Source organism: Seriola lalandi, unplaced genomic scaffold (assembly GCF_002814215.2).
Source record: "Seriola lalandi dorsalis isolate HSWRI2012SDOR001 ecotype SW California unplaced genomic scaffold, Sedor1 jcf7180002054951, whole genome shotgun sequence".
NCBI lineage: Eukaryota > Metazoa > Chordata > Actinopteri > Carangiformes > Carangidae > Seriola > Seriola lalandi.
The window spans coordinates 147,988-175,362 of record NW_019525502.1 but is presented as its reverse complement, the minus strand read 5'-3'; the positions used below and the strand labels follow the sequence as shown (position 1 = coordinate 175,362).

Below are 27,375 nucleotides of genomic sequence, written 5' to 3'. Positions count from 1 at the left end.
GACACCTCCGCTCAGAGCCAACCTTTGGATTTTTCTGTATTACTCATGACTAAATATTGATCCAGGTAATCATTCTTTGCTTAAAGTATGTCCATATCGTTGTGTGAGCACGGGTAGGTGTGTGTGTGTGTGTAGTAAGGCCACGCCGCAGACTGAGTTATGGCCTCATTCCCGCTCCAACCACCGAGTGTTGGGAGTTATGGCTGCGAGTGTCAAAACTTGCAAGGTCGAAGTGTGAGGCGCTGCCAGGGAGTTGTCAAGGCTGAGCGGTCAGAACGACTGCTGGAAGCGAGCACAGTGTCGGGATCCAGAGGAGCTTATCACAACCCCATAAGTCTCTCTCTGTACGGTACAACATGGGACCAAGTTGGCTACAGGTCTTTTTCTGCTCAGGATGCATTTAACCTTTAACGCAAATGCAACCCTCCCCCGTGTTTACCTGCTGTCTTTATCCATTAAGACCTAAGGCTCCCTCTAAAAACCTCAGCTTTGTCTGAAAACAACCTCCTGAAACCTGAGGGTTTTCTGAAAAACTTGACGTTCAGTAAAAATTCTGACTCTTACTGTAAATCACTGCCTCTGCCTTTGAATCTGGATATGGCTGGAAAAACAAGCACATTTGTCAACATTTTCAGTTCAACTCTTTATAACGTTTATCGAGTTTTTAAAAAAAAGAATGTTGATGAACATCAGTGTAAAGGCAATAATTTACAATAAAAGCCAAATGTTTTTTATTCCATGCTTCTATCTGCTTCAGACGCTGAGAAATAAAAGTTTTAGTGACATCAGGTGAATCTTTACCTCCAGCTGCTTGTAACTAAACCACTCCTGCGTCGTGTTGGCTGTGATTGGGGTGATTGTCCTGTTGGAAGGTGAAGCTCCGGCCCAGTGTGGGGGTCTTGAGCGCTCTGGACCAGGTTTCCATTAAGGATATCTCTGTGCTTTGCTCTGTTCAGCTTTCCCTCGACCCTGACCAGTCTCCCTGTCCCTGCCACTGAAAAACACCCCCACAGCATGATGCTGCCACCACCACCATGCTTCACTGTTGGGATGGTGATGAGCGGTGCCTGGTTTCCTCCGCACATGAAGAAAACCTGGTTTCATCAGGCAAGGGGGCCTTATTTATAACCGTTGCACACACAGTGCTTCCCACGCAAAAGTTGGTATCTGTAAAAAAACAAACTTGTACGGACACTCTGACCCGTATGTACGAACAGATGGAGACGCAAACGGCGAGGTGGTGAACTGAACCCAGACTGTAGAAATTAAATGTGAGGGGCATCATTATACGTATAATTTAATCTCACTTCATATAGATCCACTTCATCGTAAACATTCACTGTTATTTGTGCTTCTGCTGATGAGCCAGAACGACTCAGCACCTACCAGTGTAATATATGAGAGGTTCAGAGCCTCCTCTCTTCTCATTGGCTCACCGACCTGTTGTTAGTAGAGCTCCAGAGAGAAGCCTGGAGATGTAAAACTACATTGAGATGACTTTTGGAACTTAAAACCACAAATATATCTTCTAATAAGATAAATCTGTAAAAGCAATCCATGCTTTTATTTACACTTCAGCTGCTCGGACAGGAGAACCATCTATGCAAATTGTCTCTGCAGCAAAATTAAAGCCTCAAAAAAATAATACATAACACAAGTAAATAGCCTCCTTCAACACCAACTGCAGTCGGTCCAGTCAGTCTCACAAGACTAATCAACCGCAGGCGCCAAAGTGTGCCTGTTTTGAGTGCTGTGTTCTCTGATGTCATTTAAGAACGTGGGATGAAAACCTTCCTGTTTGCTTCCCTGACTTCATCCTCGCTCAGCCAGCATGTGGAACTATTCCAGCTGAGCTGCTTAGAAGCGAACACAGTTTCTATACGGTCCAGCGGCTTCTTTAATTAATTCACTACACAGAGCAGAAACGTCTTGTTAAAAATCAGTCTGTTCTTGAATTGGTCCTCCTGCACATGAGGCAGCGATGTTCAAAGCTCCTCTGTTATAACATCTTTGTCGCAGCGGTCGTCATGAGGTGTGCATCATTTGCTCATCTGGTGACATGAAAGTTGCCTAATGTGGCGCAGACGTCGTTATGCACATGTAATTGACATATTGGTGCCAAAGAGAGAATTTCAAAATTTTTTACTAGTTCTTCATCAGAAATCATTATATTATTTAAAACAGTTAAAATAGAGTCAAGTTAAATTTTGGGTTAAAAAGGAGTCTAATCAAGGCTAAGGATTAAAAAGCCTGAGTCGTTTTGATGTCACTTGTTTGACATGAGCATGAATGAGATGATAACAGACACGATGGTGATCCGAGACTCTGGGAGTCCCCAGGCAAATAAGCCCGTTGAAGCTCATCGAGAAATCCCCCCCCCCTCCAAACCCACCCGCCTCCAACACATGCTGACTATTGGCAGATGCTGCAATTTACAGATGTCCCCTAAACACCTTACATGCAGATTATCAGTGGACATTACAATGCAGGCAGTAGGTAGATATTAGCCACAGCACACATCATCAGGGGCCCCAATTAAGGCTGTTCTGGGGCAGCAGCAGTGCACTGTATCTGTGTCTTAATGCGAGGTTTAAGGGGGTTTATAGTTGTTTATAGGGACCCTTTTTCCCATTGTGGGCACCAGGCATTTGCCCTGTTTGCCTCTGAACAGACATGGACAGACAATCTAATAATGTGGCAGAGTTTATGTTCAGAGACAAAGGTGGACGTGGTGTAATGATCCTCCTGAACTTTATATTATTTCACTCACTATGTTTTGGTGAACAAATTGTTTTGCTTCATCACCGGAGATGTCGGTTTGCATCCCGTCTTCTAACAGTCAGTATCTTAACCAAAGAGACAACAGGTTTCAAAACACTCACAGTTCATTTTGGAGGGCGCTGACTGTTTTGCCTTGTGACTGTAAGTTTGTAGGTGTGTGTGGCTGTTTGTATGCGTCAGTCGAGAGTCAACAGCAGAGGGATGACGGGACGTGAGGGGATTTGTAGATGGGGAATGACCTTCAACAAAGCTCCTTGAATGGAACCAGAGAAGCTGCCATTGATGGCCGGTGCTTTACACCCCTGCTCCAACAGGATGCTCCTCATGTTGCAAGACTTTTGCTATTTAATTTTTCTGATGACATTTTTTTAAAAACTTGAACTTTTCGGGGGTGTGAAGTTGGAGAGTGAACTCACTAGCTCCCTCCTTATCTCTACTCCAGGCTCCAGGATATATAAGCTGCTACTAGCATAACACGCCCTGATCTACCCACCCAACTGTCAGTGGTTCAAGTGCATTGTGGGTAATGTAGACAGCAAGTTTCAACAAGGAAGAAGAATATGTGGAATAAAACCAGATGATATCTCTGGTTCTGCTGCTTCGATTTTCATGCATTTCTTTTTTTTTTTTCAAACAGTCCATCATGTGTTGTAGGAGGGGAATACTGAATTAATGGAGTCTTACTAATAGTAGACTATTTAATAGTATTTTTTCTCTGGTACTTTATTACTAAGAGCATTGTTTTATTGTGTCGATGACCATTAACCCAGACTCTGGAGAGCAAAATGACAATATTCTGACTGGAATCCCTGAACTTACCATTATTAAACCTGTATTATATTATAACACGGAGACATAATTAACAATCACAGAACCACAGTCATTGTTTTTTGAAAATTCTGTAACCCCTTTTCAAATTCAATCTACCGTGTAACATGTTCATATTGTCAGGAGGTGTGAAGGTAATTTAGACCTGAAGCAGCGACATGTAAATTCATAGATACAGTATAAATATGAGATCCAGGGGGAATACTGCAGTGTTGACCACTGCATACCCAATGCCAAATGTTTTATTCATTTGTTGAATAAAATGTGGGTCCTACACCGAGTACCCTTTCATCATACATATATTTGATCTCGCACACTGCGGTTCTGCAGGTGAATTTGAGATGAGCAGTCATGGCAGTACATTATGGACTTTTCAACAGATGAGATGGATATGCAAGCTTCTTTGTCCTTGGCCTTCATGAAGCCAGATGAATGATTTGGAAGCACATAATGCATATTATCAATAGTATTAACAATGAAAACTGATATGGCATGTAATGAGCTCAGCTCAGAAAAGGCAGGATTTACAACTTTCAATGTGAAACCTCAGAACTCATTAATCTGCCAGATGATGTAAATTAAGCAGAACTTCAGGGGTGGCCTAGAAAATACTCAGTACTCAGTAAAAGTACCAATACAACAATACAAAATACTCCATTGCGAGTAAGAACATGTCGTTTGATAGCCATGAACGATATTTTGAAGAAGCACACAACTTGTTGTCTTTGCCTTCAGTTGAAAAAAGCAGTGACAGTCCAAAGGCTCCTCCTTTGTTTTGCTGCTGCCAGCAGCTTCCTATTGCCTCGACTGATTTCCATGTACACGCCATGATGCATGTAGCTCTGAATCTAATATACCTCAGCTTTCGATGTAGAACCACCCAATGTGCGAGCAGAGGAAATATATCAGCCGGTAATGATGAGAAGTATCTGGCGTCACAAACATTTATTTTCAGGGGAGCACTCTGATCGCTCCTAAAGCTCCGTGATAAAGTGATACATCACCAGCCGCTGAAGAACCTAATTAAGGAAGGTTGTCTATCAACTTAATGTTTGTCTCTCACTTCACTGTGAGCTACTCAAGGGCTGTAAATTCCTGTGTCTTCCCTGCATTAACAGATAAGCTCTGATCAGTACTGCACGGTGGTGTGCGGCGTATCGTATCAGATAATAAAGTCTGATGTACAATAAGCTCCTCGAGAGTGGCAGTCATCAACGAACAGGTCGTTTTTTGATAGTGGATGACAATTAACTGTCAGATAGGGGAGACATGTCTTATTCCTCCAATCAGAAACAGGGTCAGTTAGACCCTCCCCCTACCAGGAAGACAGAAGACACATTGAACATATGCTGTTGCATTTATTGCATCATTATTACATATTTCCTTTGAATTATTATTGTTTTGTCGACTTCTAAGTAACATGGTTAGCATGTGTCAAGGTATCTCGCTATTACACAATGTTGTGTCACGGCTGATAGGGTGAGAACAGTTGCAACAAGTTATTGCCACTGTCCCCAAGTTCAGCAGCCAGATCAAAACAGAAAGTTTCGTGAAATTGAATGTATTTTTAATATGTTGCAAATGCCCCCAGGTTTGCAGTCACTTGCAACATCTGCATTCTTCCAATCAAATAAATATTGTGAATGATATGTCATATGTAATCATCTTTAAATGACATGGGTAACTAGCAGACAGATGTAAGTTTAATACATAAAGGTTTGGTTGGTCTAGTCCAAAAAGTTTCTGGCAGAATTGCAAAAAGTGTCGCAACCGTCTCCAGTGTCCCCTACTCTATTTAGAAGTCATGGGTATGTTAGCAGCGTGGCTCTATGGTTGGTAAATCACCTGTCCACCATTTTGGTTCTGAACTCAAATAACTCAACAACTATTGGGCGGATTGTCATGTCATTTTGTTCGGACATGAACGTTTCACTCAGGATGAATCCTACCCACTTTGATGATCCTCTGACTTTTCCTCTAGCGCCACCATGAGGCCGTTGTTGAGGGAAATAACTCAACAACAATGTCATGGAATTTGGTTCAGACATTCACGTTCCTTCTTTTCATTCATTCTTGTTTTCCGCTGCTCTCTGGCCGGCATCAGGAGGCCACTAATTGGCTGACTAATTATGGTTGATATGTCAAATAAAGCACATCAGGTCGCCACAAAAGAAAACATGGCCGGCGGAGGCCCCGGGATCACGTTACAGACATTCTTTCACAGAAAAAGGTTCAATTATTTGTGACGTTTGTTGTGAGTGAATTGTTTATCAGATTGCGCTGTTTAACAAGAAGGTCACATTTGATCACCACATCCTCATTATGTGCTTATCGACATCCATTTATCTTAAGCACCACACTGAACTCCTACTTACCCTTTCATATATAAATGTAAATTAGATTACATTATATTAGATGTAATGATGCCAATGAGGGAAGTGGACCATTGTGGCCGCTCCTTCTCGTCTCATTACTCGCTGCAATACTTCAAATTGATCCGCTGACAAAAAACTGACTGCAATGGCTGTTGTCTTGTTTTGTAGATGCATTTTTAAAGAAGTGGATGTCATTACCAACCTCAGTGATGAATAATAATGTTTAGATAACAGTGTTTTAATGTTGCAGCAGTACAAAATAATGACTATATGTCCTTAAAGTCTACTCACCTGTTGTTTCTGAGACTGAAGAAGCTCCACAGCAGGAGGAGCAGGAGGTAAAGAGCCTGGCTCTGAGAAAAACCCGATGATGGTCTTCTCGCAACAGGAGGCGATGAGCCGCTCCAACAGACACCGACTCGAACTTTGCAGTGGTAGCTGTGAGACTGTACTCAATACAGACAGACTATGTTTGATCATTACAACAAATAAGCACATTGATCAGTGTATTTATTCCTCGGGCATCAGACAGACATCCGGATATCCCTGCTCCTCCCTGTATGGACAGCCTGTCAGATTAACGCCATCATCAAGACCCGCTACTGACAGGCCAGGAAAACTACCTCCTGCACTTCATATACTGCACCAGAATTTGAATTCAGCTTTTACTAAACAAACATCCGAGCCAGGAAATTTCCTTTCCTCTTATTGTCTTCCAAAATATAAGAGAAGCTTCACATTGCTCAGCTCAGTTTATCTGCAGCGATGAGAGAAAAGGCTTCATGTATCGTCGGGCTGAACTGGGATGCTCTTTGTGCAACACAGAGATGCGACTGCAACACTTTGAATTACTGTATTAATCAGAGGATGGTAAAACACTAGAAAATTTAATCAGTGGTGGTAAAAAAGTAATGCAGAAATGATTCAATCCTTGGAAATAATAGAAGCAAGAGAAATAAAGACGTAACATAAAACAAGGACAGAATGAAGCAACTAACATAAAGAACAGCAGGGAAGGAGAGAAGGCAGGAAATGAATGAAGGAACTCATATGAAAGAAGTAAAGGAAGAAAGACCATTCAGATGGCCAGAAAAAAAAACAGAAGAAGGGCAGAAAGAAAAAGGAGATAAAAACAAACCCTGGGTCGTGTTGTGTTTGTTTCACATTGCTGAGTTTAGTGATAAACTCAGTGATTTAGTGTGATAAAAACATGGGCTTCCTGTGAAGACTGTATTAACCTCTATACACTGGAATTGAGTTCCCAGCTGGAGGCTCATTGCCGTCTACGGGGTCGTACAGTACGGTCCACATTACTGATAGAGCATGGATGGCGGAGCTGAGGTGAAAAGGTTAGAGAAATAAACGTTTTCTGCTCCTCTGAAAGAATTTCAGTGTTGAATTTCTCAGATGTTTGTGAGTTTGATTTGTCACATACACATGGACCACGCTGAGATGAAGGACTGTGATATTACAGCCTGGGCGGAGCCAGGGATTTAAAGGTCCCATGTTGTATAAACTGAGATTTCTATCTCTTTTTTGATCATAAAGCAGGTCTAAGTTCTTTACTGTGAAAGTATCAAAGCGCTCAGTCAACAGAGAAATGCACACAGCATGTATTCAAAAACTGTGCCTTAAGATGAGCCGTCAAGACTTCTGTAACTTTGTAATGTCACAGCAAAGCAGTCACCTCTCTCTGCCACGCCCCAAGCCCCGCCCACCTGCAACCACCATCCAACCTTGCACCATTTTGTGTGTTTACCTGAAATCTGCTATAGTTTTATTCAATTACTAAGAAAAGAGTCGGCCAGTCTCAAAGGACAGCGTCAGTGCCTCTCTTCCGATTGGCTCACCGACCTGGCTTACCTTGTTACTTGAGTTCCAGAGAGAAGCCTGGGAGAGGAGATGTAAAACTACATTGAGATGGTTTTTAGTTCTTAAAACTATAAATATATCTTCTAATGGCTCAACACTTCAAATAAAACACTGGAAGAGTGTAAAATATGGGACCTTTAAAAGTCGGGGCTGACTCTTCTAGTTTGTGGGCCTATGGTATTTAAAGATATGAACAAGGCTGTGTGGATGTGCAGCCTTTAAATTCAAAAGATCTACATCAGTGTTAAAAAACATTCAGCACTCTATTCCCCTTCCATTTCCTCTCTTTAATAATTAGATAAAACTTTTTTTTTTAACAGTTTGACAAAATCATACATTCTGTATCTGCTTGTTCCAGCATTTTCATAAAGACACGACACTGTATCACAATTCTTCTGTGGTGTTAACAATCTTCAAACTTCAAATTGTCCCTGTGATTCAAGTGTTTTATTTATGTTTAGGTCCAGTTTCATTAATGTTGCATGTGAGAGCCTGAGCTGAGAAAAGGTTTTAATTGCATTCAAAAAACATCAAGCTTTGGTGCAAAAGAGCTCCTGAAAACAAGAGTATGTGACCTGATGACCTCAGCTTATCCACACTCACTCCCACAAACTGCAGGCTTGCCCTGAAGAGCCTTTTGTAACTGGCATAATATCTGATCTAATTTGTGATACAAGGAAGACTGAAAAACCTCTGACCCCGCTGGTTTTACCCTTGTCTCACTGTAATGACAGCCGACACCCTTAAAGGCCAAACTCTTGAAGTTGGTGTCGGAAGGTTTGTGAACGGCTCAGAAAGTTAATTTGCATAACTGCTCTTACAAATCTGTGTGAAGTAATCATTGGATTTAAATGTGTCTGACCAGGACTTCCTCTTATTCACCTGGGTGCTATAGCAGCCTTTTAAAATGGCAAATCAAAATGTTTCTAGTCGTAGTAGCACCGTGGCTCTGTGGATAGAAATGACTGACTTCATTGAATGGATTGTCATGAGATTTTGAACATGGACGTGCTCGAGGCATTAGACCAGCTCTGCATTACTGGCAAGCTTTTGTCTAGAATTGTAATCATCATTGAATAAAAATGATTCAGTCAAAGTGGATTGTGGGTCAGGAAACGTCGGCTCAGAGATCAGCAGGCTGATGACTCACCGTGTTGACAGACCAGTTAGTTGGCATGCCACTCATAATGCCACTGAAACATGAGGATATTAATGGAGATTTATAAAAGTATAATTGAATTCATGAAGCAGAGGATTGTGGGTCTCAGTCTCTGTTTTTTTTTTTTCCAAAGTAAGAGCATCAAATAAGAAAAGACGTCTAATTCAAAAGTGAAATCCTTTCCATACGTCACAGTGTTTTACACAGGTTCACTGCAGTGATGGAGGATAGTTTACTTCCACCTACAACTCAGGTTCATCTATAGTGAAATGTTCATCATGCATGTAGTTTAGATTCACTACTCTAGAATGTGAATCAGTAAAGGACAACGCCTTTGCACCCAACTGAGTTCTGGCAAATGGTGCATGTTGAGCAAAGTAAAGTTTAAAAAAAAAAAAAAAAAAACCTGCACATTTTTTGTGCAGTTGAGTGACATTTATTGAAACTAGCAACGTCTCAGTCTGGAACTCTAACAGTCTTTTTCCTCGTACTTTTAAGATGGCTGAGAGCAGAAATGTAGGTGATTTCATGAAATGTCAGGCGAGAGAGAGAGAGCGAGAGAGAGAGAAGCAGAGCTCTCTTTCTTCTGGCGCTCCATTAAAGCCTGCTGCGTTTTCCCCTCTTTTAGGTTCTTCAATTGCCGGAACTTTTACTGCGACTTTTAACTTTTTTGACAAGACTCTCAGAAAAACCTTTTTGAGGATGTTTTTTTAACGGTTACAGTCATTGACAGTAAAATCAATAAATAACCCTTTTTTCCTTCAGAACAGGGAATACATGAAGTTCAGGAAGTGATATGGTCTGTAAATTCCAGTATATTAATGTTGCCCTTTGGTCTGTGCCTCCTCAGGTGGAATCTGTATAGCTCAGTCACTGAAGATCCCTCATGACCACAAACCCTCTGACTTTGATAAAATCATCCGCCTGCTGCTGGACACTCGGTACGCCAGGGCAGTCATCCTGTTCGCTTCTGATGAGGACATCAGGTAAGTGAACACGTTTTCTTTAACACCATCCACTTTAATGTTTAATGTCATATGTAAGATATTCAGGTTATGTTAAATGTTGTGTGTGTTTTTTGGGTTATTGTTTTTTTTTTGTTTTTTCTTTTGGCTGCATTTCCTGTTTTCATGAAGCCGACACACAAAACTGATGCACCCCTTGGTTTTGCATTAATTTGACTTCTGTTGAATGCCTTTTTTTTCCCCTATTGCCTTTTTTTTGCTATTGCTACATAGCCACTGTTAGCATTAACAGCTGTTTATTTACCTAGAAGAAACGCTGCAAGTTCGGCATCAAACTTCATTCTTTTACTCACCAACAGCTGTCTCCAGCAGTGGAAACCAAGGCCAATGTTAACTCTTGTCTCTATCATGTGTTTTCTTCTACTGAAGTTAGCATGCTAACCAGCTAGCCCCAGCCCATTTTGTAATATAGCGACTCACTGCAGCCTCCAATCTGTCCTGAAGTAGCTACATGTTCAGTTCTGCACCATGAATACAACTGTTGTCATAGACAGAAACACACATACGCACAGCATGTGACTCACTGATGGCGTATGTTTGAATGCAGGGGGATCCTGAATGCCAGTAAGCGATCTGACCAGGTTGGTCACTTCATGTGGATTGGCTCTGACAGCTGGGGGGCCAAAAACAGTCCCATCCACCAGCTGGAGGATGCTGCCGTCGGAGCCGTCACCATACTGCCAAAGAGAGCCACCATCAGCGGTAAGTTCCTTTATACATCGTCCTGTTTTCTGATTGAGCAGAAAAAAATCATCAGTGAGAACACTCGCTCAATTTCTCAGTTTCCTGCAACAAAATCGAATAAAAACCCTTTTGATGATGATGTATGATCATCATCCTGCCAGAGAGCCAGCATCAGCACTACTGTATCTGCTGTGCTTCAATATCACAGTCAGTCCCAAAGATTTTATCAGACCTTCCATAATCAAGCATGAAGAGAAGAAGTTGTCCTTCTATCCCTGTATGATCTGTCCTCTTCCATGTTGGCGCTCGGTCTGATTCAGTCAATAAGTATCATCTGCCCATGTCTGACCAGGATCATTGCTGTATGTGATGTGGGGATTCAGTTACGGTGACGTTGAAGCAACTGAAGTACAATATCTTTCTACAAATGGCGGACTGCTTGAGTGGGTGGGAAAGAAGTTGCAGTGGTTCTCTTCAAAGGTTACGTTTTGTTCACATTTAGTCTTGTTATAGTCAAGAATAAAACAAGGTTCTCAATTTTAATTTCATCATAGTTTTTGTTTTGTGGAATTGCCTTTGGGTGGCTTTGGCTCAGGAGGGAGACCCAGTCGCCCCCTGATGCATTAATGAATTCATTCATTCAAATCAGGAATAGAATACACATAACAGTGGGTGAAAATGGGACACCCCAGCAAGCTTCAGAAGGTCGGTGGTTCGGCACGTCTTTGTTGTTGAACTGTGTCTCATATGCAGCCAGATGTTGAGCATTTGTAAGATTAAAGATTAAAATGGTCATCTGTAAATGCCTGATGTGAACATAAAATCAGAAACATAATGAAATCTGTCCATAGGGGGTGTAGCCATCCAGAAACAGGCCAAACCACCACCAAGTGCAAAAGTGACAGATTGTTGTTTTACTGGGATGATGTGCTGGACTATACCAGCTGCTTGCTGCTCTTGTATCTGTGAGACATGGCCGAATAAAGAGTGGAATTGACCTTCATCTAACTCCTTGCTTTAAAGAGAATAAGTGTATTTCCCACATTGTCAAAAGGTTCCTTTAACTGTTGAAGTAATCGACATTACAGTATGAATACTGAGCCACTGCAGTTTTGATTTGTTTTGACTCCTCCACCTCCAGAATCTCGAAACGTCGCAGAAAGGCAGCGCACAAAAAGCTGACAACCTGTCTGACTTTTTTGTTTTCAAGCTTCACTTCACAAACTGCAGACGTGTGAATTCTGAACAAACCAAATGCGAGGCGCACCAAAATAAACTTTTCATTCACAGTTCGATAGTTTTTTTGAGTGTCTCTTTGTGCATGTGCGTAATGCGTCACTCTAAATTGCATCAATGAAAATGAGAGAAACAAACTAAGTTCACTCCTTGGCTTGAAGTGTAAAAAACATGAAGTTGTAGGGTGGGATTTTTCTTCTGGACGCTTGTAAAACAGCAACATAATTTTTACACTAATGTTAATAATGCATGAGCCTTAGAGGAGCTGGTAGGTGGATTTAGTTTCCTTTGGACAGAGCCAGGCTACCCAGTCTTTATGCTAAGCTAAGATAACCAGCTGCTTGTCCTATTGATCTTTGCCCACAATGCTGAACCATGCAGATTACTAAATTTCAGGAAGTACTGTCTCTCCCCCTCTGACAGCTCTGACAACATAAAGATGCACAAAATGCTGATCAGGGGAAACGTAAGTCACGGTGAGGGAGGCTGACGGTACTGTCTGCCTTCTTCATGCCGATGACAGCCGTTACATTGAGATGCATTAGTATTACAGCGTTGTACGGTAACTACCAACAAGTTGGAGCATGACAAAGATGTTGACAAAGGTTTAAAACTGTGTTTGTTGTTGCCAGTTCTAAGAGTTTTAACTTCAAATAAAACATGAATCCTTTGTTCTTTTCTTATTTTTCTTGATGACACAAACACTGCAGTGAGAAGCTTAATGGGAAGCAACCAAATCTGATTTTCTTTTCTGGACTCTAAATCCTCCCGCACACATAGGAAAGCTCTTGTAATCGTATTGCCAGTGTTTTAGCTGCTGCATCAATTTCTGACCTTTTCTTTCCCCCGAAAACATTTTAAGTGGCATGCAGTGCATCTTCAAAAACACATGTTCTGTCAGTAGATGCAAACTTTAGGAGAGGAAGTCGGTGTGAGTGCAACCTTGGTTGGTGCCCTAATAAACATCGTCTCCTTCAATGTGCTCTTTTGTCCCCTATTTTTCTGACAAATTATTTATGGAAATGGAGATTTTCTGGGCATAACGACAGTAGGAGAATACTGGGGCGTGACGGGCAGTCTGGGTTACTCAGGTATGAGGGAAGCAGACTCTAGCGGTGGGAGGGAGAGTCATGGTCAGATTAACCTGCTGCAGGGCCCTTATGCACTCCTCATTCCTCCCACTCTCTGAGCATTGTCTACAGTTATTTTTATGCATGAGTATTACCAAGAACCACACGCTGTGTGCTAATTTGATTAGATACAAACTAGGTTCATGAATATGCACCATGTCAGCACAAGACTGATAATGAAGGTCTTTAACCTGCTTTAGAAATACATTGAGCTTGGTTCAACCTAACTAAGGTGGCAGCTAACAATGATTTTCACTATTGATTCATCTGCAGATTATATCCTCCATTACAATGGGTGTAGCCAATTCAGTTTAATGCATCCATTCACACTGATGAAACATATACAACAAAACCACTAAGAGGCAGCGAAGCAGAACCCACCCGAAGGCCCTCCCTATTGCGCTGCTTGTAATAAACCCTTGGAGCTCCTTGTCTAGTTTTCTTGTAAACAAACCAAAGTTGAAATTTACATTCTTTTTTTTCACCATAACTGAATTTGTTTCTTTCCTTATTAAATATTGGCAATTTTCTTCATTACTAGGTCGCAGTTTCTTCCTCCCTGCCTTTATTTGTTACCATGCCACTACTGAACTAAATATAACTATATTTATAAATATAACTATTTCATTTATAGATTTATTTGCAATATAATTGACTATATAGTTTATAACTAAACTACTATAGATCAGTAGTTGAAACCACGGCAGCAATGTGTATCTCATCACCTGCATGTGTATCTTCATACAAGAGATCTAACAAACTTCCCACTCATAAACACATACATGTAAGCTACATGTATATAACACGAAGGAGCTATTTGTAAGTTTTGCTATTGCTACATAGCAAACGTAAGCATTAACAGCTGTTTACTTACCAGTCTAGAAGAAACTTCATTCCTCTACTTGCCAAGAGCTGTCTCCTGTGGTGGAAAGCAAAACCCTTGTTCTGATTCTATTTCTATCACTTTTCCTCTAGGCTACTTAAGTTAGCAAGCTCCAGCTAGATTGGGCCCTGCCGGCCTGTCTTGTCACTTTCCGATACCGAGTCACTGTAGTATCCAGTCTGCCCTGAAGAAGTAGCTGCTCAGAGGGCATATTATAACCTGTTGTATCATGAACGCAATGACAGCTGGAGCTTTTGGAAAGACTGGCAAGTAAACAGCTGTTAATGCTAACACCGGCTATGTAGCAATAGCTAAACTTACAAATAGCTCATTTAAATGCTGATATGACAGCTTTAATGACACTAGATTGATTTGGTGTGTTTAGAAATGAACACTGTCTAAAAATGATGCAGAGGTCTGGTGGCTTCAGCAGGTTAGAAGAATGAAAACGTACCTGTTTTTCTCTTATCACAATGTGATATCACACAGGCCTATATGTTAAAAAAGAAAAAAAAATGCACTGTGTCTGGTTCAGCATAAATCAAAAACTCATTTCAGATCTCCTGTGAGTTTGATCCAAACTGAAAAGGTCAGATTTCTTTTTATTGTTTTCTCAGACCCCAGAAAATTTATGTCCAGCTCCAGTGTTTGTCATGTAAATGTAAATCTGAGCTGCCTGTCTGAACACAGCCCTGGTACAGTCGCTGTTAATTACTGAAACCGAACCCGAAAGAGAGGGATGGAGCGAGAGAAAGGTGGGACATATGGGATGGAGGATGAAAAACATGGGATGAACAAAAGAGAGATGAGAAAATATTATAGAGCAAAGTTAAAGAAAGAAAGAAAGAGAAAGAGAGAGGTGGAGAGAGAGCTAAAAATGAGGCTATGGGCTGAGGGAAGTTTTGCTTCTGCGGCAGAGGACACCTGCTGAGTCTGCAGCCTCCAGCTGAGATGGATCCACTTCCCACAGTCAATTACACCCTCTAATCTGCAAAACTCAGGCATTTGATGTCAGACCTCTGAGAAACCGCTAAACCAATGCACAGTACAAAGCCAGAAAGAGGAGTTAAGACTAAACATGAACATACCAAGTTGGTCACAAATAAATATATAGCTGGATTTATGTTACAGCTGCAGGCTGTAGCTTCGTCTTTACCGTACGCATATGACAGTGGTGTCGATCTGACTGTCAGAGAAACATCAAACTTTTTCTTTAACTGGTCAACTAATCCACATTACAGTATAAATATGATTGATCGGTCACAAAGCGCCTGTGTAGCTGCATCTAGGAAGCTGGAATGATTTGTTCTGACTTCTTCAGAATCATGACCTCTCGGGGTGGCAGCGTCTCAACCCGTGACCCCGTGTGACTTTTGTTTTCAAGCCTCACTTCACAAATTCGTGTCAGTTTGAACAAAGACTAAACTCATCTAAAATGCACCAAAGCAAAAGCAAACTTTCCCCTCTGCAGCTGCAGTCCAGAGAAAAAAAGCGACTGTGGGTCTGATTTTCTTAGGCAGAGGGGAATGAGGAGAGAAGCCTGCCTACACATCACCCCTCCACCCCCACCCCCCACCCCTCGCCATCCTCTTTTGTTTTGAATTCAGAGCTGGTGGGTTCAGTGTACCCGTGTGTGTGCGTGCGGCTGATAGGAGAGTGTGGATTTTAATCTGCCTCTATGTTTAAAACATGATCAGTATCCGCCAAGATGGATGTCCTCCTGCACACATTTGCCTGAGAAGGCAGGAAATGACTGGGAGCTCACAGTTGGCACAGAGAACAGACACATTCTTTATATTATGTATGAAAGGTACGAAACTTTTCACGGCTGTAGACTTCAGATGCACTTATGAACAAAGAAACGTGTATTTGAGTCAGAACAGAGCCTATATATTACTACTTATATATTTATACTGCTCTTTTTAAAATGTATTCTCTGTGCATTGTGCAGTCACCCAGGTGTCTCGCCATCTGTTTGCTTTGATAACTGAGCAGTTTATTTTTGGATATAAGAGAAAAAAATTGCAGAATGATATACAGTAATCTCATACAAATTCCTCACAGGAGATGCAGCAGGAATAAAACCATTTTACAAAGAAAATATATATAGAATATGATAGACAAATTATATGATACTGTTGTTTCCCGGTTTGATATTCCTCCAAACAATGATCCCCTCAGTGTGACAGGGCTACACATTATAAATGATGCTTTATAATTACAGATTATTTATCACGCGCCGCTGCCTCTGCAGTCTGCATCTCTGTTATTTATCTGTTTCAGCTGTTGCAACAATCCTGTAATGTGGCATTAGCAAGTGCATTGGAGAGGTTGTTATATCCAGGACAGCCAGTGTAGGATTCACACTTACTACTGCAACAGTTCAGTAGTAATTTAGTTCAACAGCCTTTTACTCATCAATCCCACATCTCCACGTTTTGCTTTTTTTTTTTTAAATGTATTTATTTATTTATTTATTTTGAGCCAGAGAGAGAGATACTTGAACTGTTCAGCTGTATTCACACAGCTGAAGAGTTCAAACTGCTTCAAACTTGTTGTCTTCCTGCCAAATTTATAACAGTCTCCTGCAAACGTTGCCTCAGTGCAGCTCTTCTCTTCTCACATGTAAAACCACTTCTCACCCAGTGTTCAAATTACAGGGGAAGCCAGGGGGCATTTTAACTACCCCCAAAACACACCTGAGCTTTCTCAAAAGCAACAAAACGTTTGATGGGAGTCCTTGAAAAATAACATTTCTAAAGCTACAATGAATGATTTAAGAAATTCATAAAGACCTCCATCCCTCCACCACAGGGTAATTTGAACCCCGGTGTGAAGTGTCCACAGTGGTGATCCACTGAAAATGGTCTGAAACTAAGTAAAAACACATCTTGTTCATCTGAAAATCAATACAAAGTGATTCTGAGTGACCAGTGAGTGGTCACAGTGGCTGCAGCCCCAGGAACATGAGGGGGTCATTGGATGCTTTGAGGAGTATGAAAATCATGTGAATCATATGTTGTGGCCTTTACAGTCACCCGATCGAGACCCAGCTGAACTCCTATGGGAGATGTTGGACCGACGTGTTGGACTCTCTCCACCTCCAGCATCCAAACACCCAATGAGGGAAATATCTTTAGGAAGAATGGTGTGAACTCCTCAGGTAGAGTTCAGAGACTTGAGCCTTGTTCAGACCTGGTATTAACATCCGTCTCGGGTGATCCGATCACATGTGAACAGCTCTAAGTTCAGGTGTGAACGCACCCAAGACAAATCTATCACTTAGACCACATCGCGAGCTGGTCTGGGACACATGTGCCCACGTTCTTCTAGCAGTGTGAACGCACATGCGTCCTGGGCCACATTGAAGGACCAACTACTCTGATGTCCTCTGGCACAGTCTGATGAGACCCGCCACAGCTTCACAATGAGCTGAAAATATTTGACCATTTCAAAATAAAAATAAAAAAATATTTCACTGTAGAGCTGTGAGCAGCGCAATGATTCGCTCAACCCCTCCATGCCCCTCTCTCTCGCTCTCTCTCGCTCACACACACACAAGCAAATTGACAACAGACCCGTCGGATTGGCTAAAAGCAACAATGCATGCATATTTATTTCCATATAAAGCGGGGAAGTAAAAATCCAATCACAAGTGGTCACTCCAGACACGTGGAGACACATTTGAAAGCCAGGTGTGAACTGATGTACTTAGAGCTGACCACTTGTGATTGGATCACTGAAGACGCAGGTCTGAACAGGGCCTTGGAGAATCAATGCCAAGGAGCACTGAAGTTGTTTTTACTAAGACACTTTATATTGGTTTTTCCTTTGTCATTCGTCTGTATGTTGAAGACCGTTTAAAAAGGTTTTTTTTTTTTTTTCATCTGTGTTCTTATGTCCCCACTACTTTTCCTCACAAAGTGATGCCCTTGATAATAGATAACAGTGGGAAATGCCCTTCATGGTTAAGATAATGTATGCGGCCCTTGGGTATTTGTCTCACTTGCAGGCTTGTGTGTAGCCCTGCGTTACTGGCAGTGTGTGGATGTCTGCGTGGCTGTTTCCTGGAGTACTTAACTAATTCAGTGGGAATGCTCTCCGGCAGCCTGTCACTATGTATTCTTTAGGCCGGGGTGTGAGACTGAACACTGATCTGACAAACGGCAAAGAGACGGGAGGAGGAGACGCTCAGCCGCTGACACTGATCATGCTAATCATCCTTTCGCATGCTTCACACCAAAGTATTTGTCTTCTTTTCCTCTCTGCTTGTCTTTTTCTTTCTTATTTCCTTCTTTGTCACTTGTTGGGTGCACTCATTCAACCACACTTCGTCCTGTTTCTTTATCTCCGTCTGCGCTGAAAATGTCCCCCCACATCTCCGCCTTCCCCTACAGTCTCCTCTGGGTACTTTGAGAAAGCGATGACCTTTTTGCTCTTCCATTTGCTGATGCGACTTAGAGGATCCCTAATAGTGACAGCTGCAGTATACCACGATGTGTAGATATAAAACATCATAAAACATACTATATATTTATATCTTCTTTAATAACTCACAAAATGCCTTCAGAGAGACAGAAAATGACCACAGAGACACACACCTCTATAAAGAGGCATAATATGAACGCAAAATGACAACAAAGTGACTCCAAACGACCACAGAGACACTCAAACCAATTGTCCATGACAGATGGCTATTTGTAGTTGAACACGGCAGCTATTAAAATACCCATAGGTCGTTTGTGCAGCAGGTTGTTATGACCCATAGTTACGTTTTGTTGTTAGGCGACATCTAGTGTCCGTAGTACTTATGACAGCAGCAATGGAAAGTCCATTTAAAATTAGCAGTTTATTTTGCAACTTTCACGTTGTTTCTTTTATTCATGACCATTCGACAAAGTTAAGCACATTGTTATTATTGTAACCATGGCAACAAAGATTGTGTCAAATGTTGAGGCAGTTCTTGTTTGAACCAAAACCACTACCATTTACTAAACCTAACCAAGTAGTTTTTGTGCCGAAACCTTTATGGTTGTTTGGGTTGAATGACTCGATGATTAAATGGTATTATTTGATAACAGTGTAACTATTAATAATGTACAGTTTATTATTGCCAAGATTAAGTTTTTTTAAATTGGAGTATTAACACATTTTCTACTCATTTTAAAACTGTGAGTAAAATCATAAACTATTCAGCGGTCCTTGTCGGGGATATAAAGAAAAAACAAGGTGAAATGATGAAAGAAAAAATCAGAAACCAGTACAAGTACAAGAGAGGCTGCATGCCCAAGTTTGTCGAAGGAGCCCGAAGAGCATGATGGCACTCTCTCTGTGTATTTAGCATCATTTCTTGTAGATTGTTTGTTCAAATGCCATGAAAATATGAATTTCACACCTTATTTTGGACGATGGTGTATCCCCACCGTCACGTTCGTTGAGATAAGCCTCGGGTGAAGCTTATTAATTCTGTCCAAGAAAGCGTTTATCACTTGTTTTCTTTTTTTTTTTTGTGTGCTTCAACATGTCTGCATCTCTTCCTCGAGCCCCCGTGTGAAACCACTTTCACCTCACAAGCCTCTACTTTCTTTTCAAATTAAGGATTAGTCTTATCTTAAATAAGGGCATTAAGTGACTTTTTCCAATTGTTTTCCCCACTCAAGGCACAGCTAAATAAGGGCTGCTAATTGACTTTTTTTTCTTGTTTACTGGCTCTGGTCCTGGCAGCAGTTTTGGCTGTTACATGAGCCCTTGGCAGTTAGTTTTAATTTTGACCATTAGAGTCAGAGCTTGGCTCCAGTTTTAGCTGTGACCCTCGGTGGCTTCTGTTTGTTTGGCTACTTGTTTTCTGTAGCTTTTGGACAATTCAGTCCAGCAGAGAAGAAATGTGTCTGACCAGGAAACATTTTATTCCATGTGAGATTTCAAAACACAGATTGTCCAAATGGAAGCAAGAACTCATAATCCAACAGCAGGTGATTATTTTCTTGAGGTAGCTTCTCTGAAGTGGCATTACTATGCACATACACACTACGGTGTAACACCAAACCTTCTATCTAAATTTGAGGAGGTCCACTAAGGCCTTCAGGGCCTGCTGTGATGTCATAATCGTAGGTTTTTTGAGGAACGTAATGCTATCTAGCTAGACTGCGTCTGTTGGGAACCGAGGAGAGTGACATTGACACTGGCCCTGTTTAGAACTTCCACTCACTTAATCTGTATTCCACTATATAGTGAATCAGCCATTTTTTAGCGCTGTTCGAACCTTCAACTGTAAATTTTCTCCACTTTATAGATCACTACAAAAATGGCGCGAAACACACCAAAATCAAGCCAGACCATCATGCATTGCTTCTTGTCTTGTTAAAGTCCTGCAGAAGAAGAAGTAATCTTGCTAACGTGCTAGGCGCTAATTTTAGCTGCTAGCTAATGTGATTTTATTACCCGTCACCCAGAGTGCCTGGCGAGTACAATCCTCCTCAGACGTCTCAACAGTTGTTGTTAAAACACCGGTCAAGATCACATACGAAAACAACCCTAACTTACAAAAACAGGATAAAGATTCCTCTGTAGACACAAATTAAAACCTGCACATCTTGTAACATAGCATGTATTTTAATGTTTCCGACATATGTGATGCAGATTGTCTTGCATTTATTTATGAAATTATGTAGCAATTTAATATCCGTGTAATATGTCAACTGCTGTCTGCACTTATCCCTTAGTGAGTCTTCTATGTCGCAACCAAGCTGACAGTCCAAACACAGCCACTGTGGCTGATTTCATTCATTTCGTTGGTGAAGTTCTCAAGATAAAAAAGAAATATCTGAAAGGGAGAGACCAAGACTGAAGCTCAAAGGGCTCACACAAGCATCACCTGCTGTGCGAGGTGCTTTACCAAAGCTAACTATGACCGCTCCAGCTGGCTGGCGGCAAAGTGCAGAAAAAACAGACTGTTGTGTTCATCATCTCAGAAAGTTGTCTATGGAATACTTTTGGTTTTGGCGGTCTAAAAACTTTAACCAAGGCAGCCGACAAACACCAGAGCTGTGGTTCAGTTAAAGACTTCTAGTGGACTTAGAGCTGAGCAGAGGAGAAGAGAAACAACATGCACAAAGAGAAGGTGGTGAAGAATCAGGAGATATTGAAGTGTCTCATCGACTGTGAGGTGTTTTTTGGGGACAGCGGGAGTTGCCCTTTAAAGGATACAACAAACGCATTGATTTGTTGAATCAAATCAATGATGCTGACCTACCTTAACTCTTGGCCACAGTTCCTGTTTTTACCAGCGCATCTTCAGAACGATCTCACCAGATGAACTGAATGTATTACTTCATCTGAAGAAAACGAACAGACTGCTCGAGGAAGTGATCGATTGTTTCATCAGAGAGGAACGAAGGGTGTATTTTGTTTTCAGGTGACTGTTGAGTTCTGCAGAGTTAATTATCTATAGGGTTGATTAAGATTTCTGGGGCCAATGATCAAATCAGCTGCTGTGAGGTACTATATGGCCTAATTTCTATCTCTCAGAAAATCTTACCTTTAGTTTTACAGGTGTGTGTGTGTGTGTGTGTGTGTGTGTGTGTGTGTGTGTGTGTGTGTGTGTGTGTGTGTGTGTGTGTGTGTGGGGTGCGGTCATCAATCTGATCTTTGAAGACTCAGAGCAAGACCCTACAGTCTGTTACTGTATGTGATTATGCACTAAAAGTATCTGTGTTTGGATGTATATCAGAACTTGTTGGAAATCATCTGGACTGCCTCATTTTCAGAGTTGTTGACAGAAAATACCAAAGAGCATAATACTTGAGCCATGTACCAGAAATAATACGTAAAATATGATTTGTTTTTGAACCCCACCTTCCAAATATGAAAGAGAAAGTTTAACCTGAGTGTAAATAAAAGCTGAGTGACTGTTGGAAAAGAAAATTTAATAAGAACTGGAGGTTTAAATGGTGGCATGCTTCTTCAGAAACAATATGAGGAGACCCAGATGAATGATCTGACAAAATGTTGACAAAAAGCAGGCCAGAGTGATTATTTAGGCCTTATTGCATTTCTTATAAAAACTGACTGCATGTCGTGGGAGGAGGGACAGTTGAAGTGTCTGGGATTTTAAAGTCAGAATAAACATCCCGCCGCTTTGGTTGCAACTCCTTGAATTATTTACTGGATTATAAATTATAAGAGGCACTTTTGTTAATATTCTTTCTAAACAAATTTATGGATGTTAATATTTAAGTGGATCCTGACACCACTTAAAGTGTGTGTTCTGCTGATTGGAGCAGGGTTTGTGACTGAGTTATGACTGATGAATAAGAATCATTTGGAGTCTGTTCATATCTGCTCACATCGCAGTAATATGTGCATTTATGTGCTAACATGCACATGTGAACACAGAGGTGGACACACCCTGTGATGAGAACCTGGCATAAAATTCTACATGTCTCCATCTTTTCTCTCAGGCACAGTCCTGAAACTTGTAAATTAACTCTGCTGTAAAACTCACAGAGCACAGGATCTGTAGACCCAGGGGCCTTTTACTGCCCCTGAGCAAACACCAGATTCACCAGTACGCGTATCGAGCGGTACATGTGTGACACGTATGATATGTGTTTGCAAAGCACATATTTTCCAGGTCGCTTCAAATGAACTCTGCGACCCGAAGCTTGCCTTCATCATATTTAGCTGGTCTCAGTTGAGCCTGAAGGAAAAAGACTTCTCCCAAGGAGGACCCGTGGGTGGAAATGTTTCCACAAGATCTTTCATTAGCACCCTGCTAAGAAAAGAAGTCTCCCAGGTGTCATAGATCATGCTGTTCACTCAAGGCTCCCATATTCAGAGGCAGTGTATACGTTAAAAATAAAATGAAGGAAGAAGATGGTAACATGCCTCGGAGTGAGGTATATTTTCATTTTAAATACACCGCTACAGCCTTTTAAAACATTTGTCTGACACTTTGTGGATCGGAGTGACATCAGCAGCTACATGGCTTGTGGTGGTGGCAAGTGCTGTGATACCTGCACTTTTTGCACCTCTGTGTGTATTCCCCCACCACTTCACAAGTGTTCTGTATCCTGTAACACATACAGCACATACCCTGAGAGATAAATCGCTTACCCTGCAGCACCAAATATTGTGTGAACAAAAATATGCACCCAGTTGTAGATTCCCCCCAAACACTTCACAAAACCTCAGTGCAACATTTGGATCTTACCACAACTCTCATCTCACCACTTTGTCTTTGATACTGAACTGCAAACCTCACATATGCTGAACAAGTGTGTGTCAGGTATAAATACATCAGCTTTTATGGATCAGTGTTTATCTGGTAAAATGCAGGAGAGGCAAGAAAAAATATCTATGCACTTCACCCTTCTGAAACTAAGGCAGTGTTTACGTACAACATTATTTTCTCAATGTCATGTCAGTTCAGCTTTATTTATACAGCGCTCAATCACAACAACAAAGTTATCTCAGGGCATCGCTTTATAATATTATTCACAGAAACCAACATCCCCCCATGAGCTTCATCTGGTGACAGTGGCAAGAAAAAACTCCCTCTAATAGGTAGAAACCTCGAGCAGAGTCAGGCTCATGGTGGGTGGCCATCTGCCTTGACCAGTTGGGTTGAGAGAGAGAGAGAGAGAGAGAGAGAGAAGGAGGGAGCAGGAGGAAATGGAACAGAGCACAATGTAAGTTTCACATAGAGGTGCATAATGATGATAATAATTGCAGTGAGCAGCAGGTGGTCTGCAGTCACACATCCAGACTCTACAGCTCCAGAGGCAGTAATACCTGTAGAGAGTGACCAGAGAGAGAAAAGCCGAGTTAGTAACATGTATTAATGGGATATGAAGGCAGAGGGAGAGGTGGAGAGAGGAGCTCGGTGCATCATGGGAGATCCCACTGGCAGTCCAGGCCTGTAGCAGCTCAACTAAGGGATGTTTCAGGCAAACCTGAACCAGCCTTACCCATAAGCTTTATCAAAAAGTGAAGTTTGAAGGCTACTCTTACATGTGGAGAGGGTGTCTACCTCCCAGACCCAAACTGGGAACTGGTTCCACAGAAGAGGAGTTTGACAGCTGAAGGTGCTGCCTGGCCATTCTACTTTTGGAAACTCTAGGAAACACAAGTAAACCTATATACTGGGAGCGCAGTGTTAATGTGGGGTAATGGTTCTATGAGCTTTTTATGATATGGGTGTGTCTGACCATTAATGGCTTTGTAAGTGAGGAGGAGGATTTTAATTCCATTGTGATTTTTTGATTGTAATGCATGGACTAGGTTTTTTTGTGTCTTTTTGAGTCAGGATGTGTCTGATTGTTGCGATGTTACGTAGATGAAAAAGGCTGTGGAACGTATCCTGATCAAGTACAATAAAATTTAATCACAGAAAACTTCCTTGAGGCGTGCTCAAAGTGTAGGTAACTGCCTAGTTTCATCTGGCTTCACTGATATAATTGCATATCATCTGCATAACAATGGACGTTCATGGAGTGTTTCCTAATAATATTGCCTAAATGAAGCATATATACGGTGAATAGAACTAGCCCAAGCACAGAACCTTGTGGAACTCTTTGTCTAACTTTAGGATTCATCGTTAATGTGTACAAACTGAAATCGATTTGATAATTAGTACCAGCTTAGTGTGGTTCCTGTCATGTCAGTTCCAGTCACTTTAATAGGATGTGATGGTCAATGGTATCAATGGCAGAACTATGATCTAACAAGACAAGTACAGAGACAAGTCCTATGTCTGATGCAATTAGAAGGTCATTTTTAAGTTTCACCAGTGTTTTCTCTGGGCCATGATGCATCTAAATCCTGATGGAAACTCCTCAAATAAACTATTGTTCTGTAGAAAGTCACACGGCTGATTGGCGACTGCTTTTTCAAGGATCCTAGAGAGAAAGGGAAGGTTAGGCTTTTTAAGAAGAAGTTTAATTACAGCTGTTTGAAAGGATTTTGGTACATAGCCTATTGATAAAGACAGACTGGTCATATCTGGTAAAGAATAGTTAAGGGGAAAACTACCTTAAGCAGCCTATGGGATGTGGCCTAGAAGACAGGTTGCTGCTTTTGATAAAGAAATCCTTGAAGTTAGTTATATATTAGATAGATATATATCAAATATACAGTATATCAGGTTTTACATGTGTCCAAGGATAAATTGGTTGCTGGTTGACGGCAGGATGTGGGAAATTTTATCATTAAAGAGGCTTATGAAGTCGTTACTACTGAGATCTACAGGAATACATGGATCAATAGAGCCTGGCTACAGTGCTGAAAAGAAACCTGGGGCTATCTTTATTTTCCTCTATGAATGATGAGTAATAATCTTCTCTAGCATTACACAGGGCCTTCCTAACACTATTGTGCCAGACCAAGTGAGATTGTTCCAGTTTGGTGGAACACCATCTCCCTTCAAGTTTCACAACATTTGCCTTGATTTGTGAGTCTTGGAGTTAAACCATGGAGCTATCCTCCTTCATCTTATTATCTACTTTTTTTAGAGTGGCAGTAGAGTTGAGGGTCCTCCACATTGAGCCTGCACCACTATCATCAAGATCATCAAATTGGGAGAGTCTAAAGTTAACACAGTCCTTTGTTAAATGGAGATGAATCACTTGAACACGTGAATTAAATGCTGATGGAATCACATCCTTTAATTTTGCTACAGCACAATCAGATAGTCGCCTACTGAAGACATGTGTGTCTAATGGCGGGTAGTCCTGAAATTCTTCAAGGAATTCAGAAGTAACTAAATAGTGTTTTGATAAAAGATGATTCTGTGGGAAGAAGATTAAATGTTCAGTTTTGATGCCATAAACTCGAACAAGGTCGAGGGTGTGGTGTAAACAGTGAGAGCTGCAGAGCTAAGGCTATCATTGCCAACATCCACATGAATATTAAAATCACATACTATAATTACTTTAGCTTCATTAAGGAGTAAACTTCATGAATATTTTAAGAATTCAGACAAAAAGTCTGAGAATTTGGGTACTCTTAATAAAAGAAAGGTACAGGATGAAGATATGAACGAGATTGAAGAAACAATTCATCCAAGTAAAAACCATGTTTTAAACCAGCTATGGTAATTCTATTAATCGCCTTCCTGTTGCATTTTTCTTCTTCTCACTCCAATGACAACTTGGAGTAGACCCTCGAGGGGAGTGTGTTATCTTTGCTGTGCAGACAACCAGCAACAGAAAGGAGAGAAAAGAGGTAAAATGAGGGAATTTAAACATATTGAAAACAACTTTGGTGCAATACTCTTAACATAGTTTACTTCCAGAGGAACCATTTAATTTAAGAAAAAGCTGTTTTCAGAATTGTTTTTCCTGATAACGATCGATCGTAACAGTTAAGAGGGAATCATTATGAATACTCTTACATTTGTACATTTTTTCCCGAAGCAGAACTTAAGAACAAGCGCACACAACCATCTGTGGGGCCGAGTGCGATGCTAAATACACTTTAAAGTACTGTAACTTTCCTATAACTGTCTGTATGCCGCTGTAGATCAATAATGCAAACACAAAGGGTAGGTGTTTTACATGTGAAGTTAGTCAATATGAAAATGAAGCTTAATGTGCAGTAAACAGTCTGCAGCTTTATCTCTCATGTTCATGGATGGAAGAAAGTGAACTCTCATCGATTGATCTGCTGCTGGAGGCAGAAGTTTCTCAACTCAACCTCGCACTGAATGAAGCAGCGAAAGTTTCCTTATTAAGAACGTTGCAATCATCACTACTGTATCAAACCTGCTGTGTATGAACATTGTGACAAGCAACATACACAGCAGTAATTAGCAAAACTAAGATGTGTAACCTGATAATATCCAAGCGGGAATACAAAGGATGACAGAAACCCATAGCTCAATGTGTGTGTGTGTGCTAGTGTTGCTTTAGTTTTATTTTTAAATGTATTTAAAATGTTTATATATTAAATCATTTTACATGAGACATCAAAAGAAAAGAGCGTTCATGATAAAAAATGAACAAAAGGAATGAAAATGTAATCTTACAGGAACCTGAGGGGGTCTTTAGTTAGGAGGGATTTTACCCATAAAATGCTTTTGGGAAACAACGCCCCTTTATCAGTATTTTCATTGTTGTTGAATATAGTCATCATTACCTAATTACCCAGTTCACTTTGTGTTTCCCTTCTAAGGTTGGTGTAGTCCCTGCAGACCCACACAGTCTCCTGGTCCTGGTATCTGTGATCACTTCACCTAGACACACATAGACACACAGTATCACCTCCTTAAAAACAACAGTGCATTAGCACACACACACACTGCACTCTCAACACACTGTAGTACCCCATATTGGCACAGCTACCTGGCACCAACTGCTCCCTCAGTGTAATGTTTTGCTTTCATGAAAAAAAAAAGGTTTTAAAA

General features: G+C 41.1%; 1 protein-coding gene across 1 annotated transcript in view; it reads left to right on the top strand.

The window, feature by feature from the left end:
* The window catches only part of grm7 (glutamate metabotropic receptor 7), a 263,044-nt gene that overhangs the window by 128,068 nt on the left and 107,601 nt on the right, over positions 1-27,375 (top strand). The window contains exons 3-4 of the mRNA XM_023394638.2: positions 9,866-10,001; positions 10,588-10,742. Of these exons, the coding sequence (XP_023250406.1) occupies positions 9,866-10,001; positions 10,588-10,742 (291 nt within the window). The remainder of the gene's footprint in view (positions 1-9,865; positions 10,002-10,587; positions 10,743-27,375) is intronic.